At 39.2% G+C, this 4,254-nt stretch overlaps 1 protein-coding gene across 4 annotated transcripts in view; it reads right to left on the minus strand.

The window, feature by feature from the left end:
* The window catches only part of Psip1 (PC4 and SFRS1 interacting protein 1), a 50,660-nt gene that overhangs the window by 34,276 nt on the left and 12,130 nt on the right, over positions 1–4,254 (minus strand). For all 4 annotated transcript variants that reach the window (XM_013020815.1, XM_013020814.1, XM_013020816.1 and 1 more), the window contains exon 3: positions 880–1,018. In XM_013020815.1, the coding sequence (XP_012876269.1) occupies positions 880–1,018 (139 nt within the window). The remainder of the gene's footprint in view (positions 1–879; positions 1,019–4,254) is intronic.

The following is a 4,254-nucleotide window of genomic DNA, read 5'->3' on the forward strand; positions in this document are numbered from 1 at the left end:
AAGGGTAAACAAAGGAGGAGGCTGCAATGCTTGGTAAGAAATGTACGCATTATCCTGCCCATGCAATTGTAACCCCTCTGTACAGTTTGTTCACAAATAAAATAAAATTAAATTAAAAAAAAATAAAAATAAAAAAAATAAAAATGAATGATAGGAAAGTAATATAGGCTCTTCTGGGTGATCAGGTATAGCAGGAGGGAAGAAGGCCAAGGAGAGGGCAAATTAAGTACTTTACACATGTGTGAAAACAGAATAAAACTTATTTTCAACGATCTGTATGCATGTATGGAATTGTCTGAGAGCTAATACAAGATAAAAATCTTAAAAAAAAAAAAAAAAAAGTAGAAGCCAGGCACTGGTGGCTCACGCCTGTAATCCCAGCTACTCAGGAGGCTCAGATCTGAGGATCGAGGTTCAAAGCCAGCCTGGGCAAGGGAAGTCCCTGACACTCTATCACCAATTAACTACCAGAAAACTGGAAGTGGTGCTGTGGCTCAACGTGGTAGAGCTCTAGCATTAAGCTGAAGAGCTCAGGGATGGTGCACAGACCCAGAGTTCAAGTCCCACAACTGACCAAAAAAAAGAAAGAAAGGAAAAAAAGACAGTACATATGGCTTTAAATCTAATATATTAAACTTTATTCTTAGGAGTAAATAACCAAGCATTTCTCAGTTTTCTGAGGTCTCTTTAGTAGTGTAATATTTTCAGTAGTTCATCTAGACATAAAAAGTCAAAGTTTATTCCATAAATAAGAACACAATTTAATCCAAAATTAGTAAGACTCTTAAATGCCATCTTATTTTCCCCTAGCTATGATGGTATTTTTTCCTCCAAGACTGAATAAATAATACTAAACTAAGTGGGCATCCAATGACTCACCTGTGCACTTGAAAATTTCACTTTTGGATTGTTATCTATCTCCCATAAGCCTTCATTGAAACCTTTTCGTTTATTTGGTTTGCCATACTTTTCCTTATTTTCTGAGTAAGGAAATATATCCTTTGGTCCTAAAAAAGCACTAAAACAGAAGAAGATAATAAGTACAATGCAACCTCAAATAAATATATACATATTACATTACTGAAATAACACTATTATATGATGCATTTTATAAAATACAAATTAAAGAGAAGACAAGGATATAAAGCCTGATGAACTCATTTCAATGAACGCAATCTCACCAAGACATGAGAAGGCTCTAAGTACTGGCAGAACAAATGTTGGAAAAGTCTTTTTGGGGGAGTACGTGTGCAGATATTGGGGCTTGAACTCAGAGCCTCCCACTACTGCTTAGCTTTTTCACTCAAGGCTACAGTCACTGTACTACAGCCATAGTTCCACTTCCAGCTTGGAGCACAAGAGAGCCACAGACTTTTCTTCCAGGCTAGCTTAGAATTTTAGTCCTCGTATCTCAGGCTGAATAGCTAGGAGTATAGGTGTGAAACACCAGCCACCTGGCTTCTAAAAGATTTTTAGGTTCCGTTTCTTTGCAGAACAATAAATGTTTTCTGTTTAGGGGTAGGGATAAGGTAGACTATATTTTATTCCAATACTACTGTTTTTTTCATTTACAGTACTAAGGATTGAATCCAGGGTCTCACAGAAACAAGTCAAGCACTAAACCACAGAACTACATGTCAATCTGATATACTTTATTAATTCAGTAATGAGTTCCTAGATCCATAACACCATCTCATTTACATAAACTTTTTTTTGGTACTGATCCTGGGCCTTGAACTCAGAGCCTGGGCGCTGCCCTGAACTTTTGTGCCCAAGGCTACAGCTTTAGACCACTTGAGGCATAGCTCCACTGGTTACTGAAAATGGGATTCTCATGAACTTTTCTGCCCAGACTGGCTAAGAACCTCAATTCTCAGATCTCAGCCTCATGTGGCTATCAGAGGCAGGAATCACCAGCACCTGGTCTCATTCAGTTTAACTGAACAGGCTTTGCAGGCCCAGAGGTCAAGCCCCATGAACGACCAAAAAAAAAAACTTCCCCCCCAAACTGGACAAAGCCAGGCTGGGGAGAAAAAAAAATCACGAAGTCTGAATAACCAGCAGAGAGATGGTCTGGAAGCATGGTTCAAGTGGTAGAGAACCAGCCAAGCAAACGAACCAAGCTCAACGCCTCAAAGCTCAAGCTCAAACTCTAGTACTGTGAAAAAACAGAAAGTACCTAATTTAAACATCATTATATACTTCTAATTAAATATGAACAGATTTTCATGTCAGTAATTATTTAATACATTTTGCTAAATGCATCTATCAATCTATTGTTTGAGCACTTTTTCTGTGCCAATAGTGAGGGCTTGAACTCAAGGCAAGGCTTCATACTCTTGCTGTCTTATATATTCTGCTCACAGCTGGTGTTCTATCACTTGAGTCACACACTCCAATCTGCTTTTCTGCTGGTTAATTGGGATTCCCAAGCACTTTTCTTTGGGCTTCAAACCAAGATACTCAGATCTCAGTTCTCCTAAGTCGCCAGGAGGCTGCACTATTTTAAGAGTCTGGGACCAGGGGCTCATGCCTGTAATCTAGCTACTCAGGAGGCTCAGTCTGAGGAAGTTAGTTTGAAGCCAGCCAGGCAGAAAAGTCCAAGGGACTCTCCGATTAAAAAGCAAAATCCTGGAACTGTGGCTCAAGTAGTAGCACACACCAGGCCAGTGAAAAAGCCAAGCAAGAGTATAAGACCTTGAATTCAATATTCAGCATCAGCACACAAAAAAATAAAATAAATATTGTAACAGTAAATATACTGCTCAATGTTTTTCACAGTCAATTCCAAGTGTAGGTGGGGTAAAGGATATGTTCAAGACTGGTAGGTCAAAAACAAAGCTGATGAACAAAAGAACTGTCCATGGGGATACAATCCCCTAAGATTCCTGAATAGTACATAAATTAGCCTAGAGACCGCACCGCTAGTTACCAAGGAACACCTTATGGTGGCTGTGGCTATAGTTTTCTCTTAGAAATGTTCCATTTCCAAATGGCCTACAAAAAGTGTTTTATATGCAAAATGGAAATAGGATATAATCTAATTACGTTTTGATAGCAAATACAAAAAAATTGTGAAGCCAGGAACCCACTATTCAGGAGGCTGAGATCTGAAGATCATGGTTAGAACCCAGCTCAAGCAGAAAAGGCCATGAAACACTTATCTGCAATTAACTATCAAAAAGGTAGAAGTGAAACTGTGGCTCAAGTAGCAGAGCACCAGCCTTGCACCAAAAACAAAAACACTAAAGGAAAATGCCTAGGCCCTGAGTTCAAGTGCCCGTACCAGCTCAAGAAAGAGATTAAAGGGAGGAAAGAAAGGAGGAAAGGGAAGAAGGAAAGAAGGAAGGGGAGGGAGAGAGGAAAGGGAGAGAGAAAGGAAGGAATGAAGGAAGGAAAATTGTGAAAGTTCAGAGGGAAAAAAACATCAGAACACAACAGGTTTAGAAATTCTAAAATATAGCCAGGCGCTGGTGGCTCACGCCTGTAATCCTAGCTACTCAGGAGGCTGAGATCTGAAGATCGCGGTGCAAAGCCAGCCTGGGCAGGAGAGACTGTGAGACTCCTATCTCCAACAAACCACCAGAAAACCGGAAGTGGCTCTGTGGCTCAAGTGGTAGAGAGCTAGCCTTGAGCTGAAGAGCTGAGGGACAGAGCCCAGACCCAGAGTTCAAGCCCCACGACTGACAAAAAAAAAAAAAGAAATTCTAAAATATAAAAAAAAATATTATTCTTTCTCTTCAGTGATTACATTGTAGAACTTTCCTTTTATTATTTGCTTTTTAAAAGCAACGAGAAAATTAAGCAGTAAATTCCAAATCTAACAGTAAACTTATGTGGATTGAAGTTCTTTTACAAATATATAGAAAAGCAGTTATGTCTCTGATTTTACCTTTTTACTATAAACAGTATGGATGCCCATAAGAAAGCCCACACAAAGTCACCACAAACTTAGAACTTTTAAGTCAAACCAAAGGGGCCATAATCAAAATATGAAGGCCTATCAGAGACAAGGACCTCAAGATCAAGTCATTTATATTTGTTCAGTAGTATTTTCTGAACAAAACGTTTCATTTTCAACTTATCAACTCTACCTTGCCACTTCATTTACCTATTATAAAATCACAAAATATGAAACAGAAATCTTAAAAAGGATGTTTACTAAATTTTTTTTGGGGGGTCCGGTCGTGGGTCCTGAACTCTGGGCCTGGGCGCTGTCCCTCAGCTCTTCAGCTCAAGGCTAGCACTCTACCA

Source organism: Dipodomys ordii, unplaced genomic scaffold (genome assembly GCF_000151885.1).
Source record: "Dipodomys ordii isolate 6190 unplaced genomic scaffold, Dord_2.0 Scaffold53, whole genome shotgun sequence".
Taxonomy (NCBI): Eukaryota; Metazoa; Chordata; class Mammalia; order Rodentia; family Heteromyidae; genus Dipodomys; species Dipodomys ordii.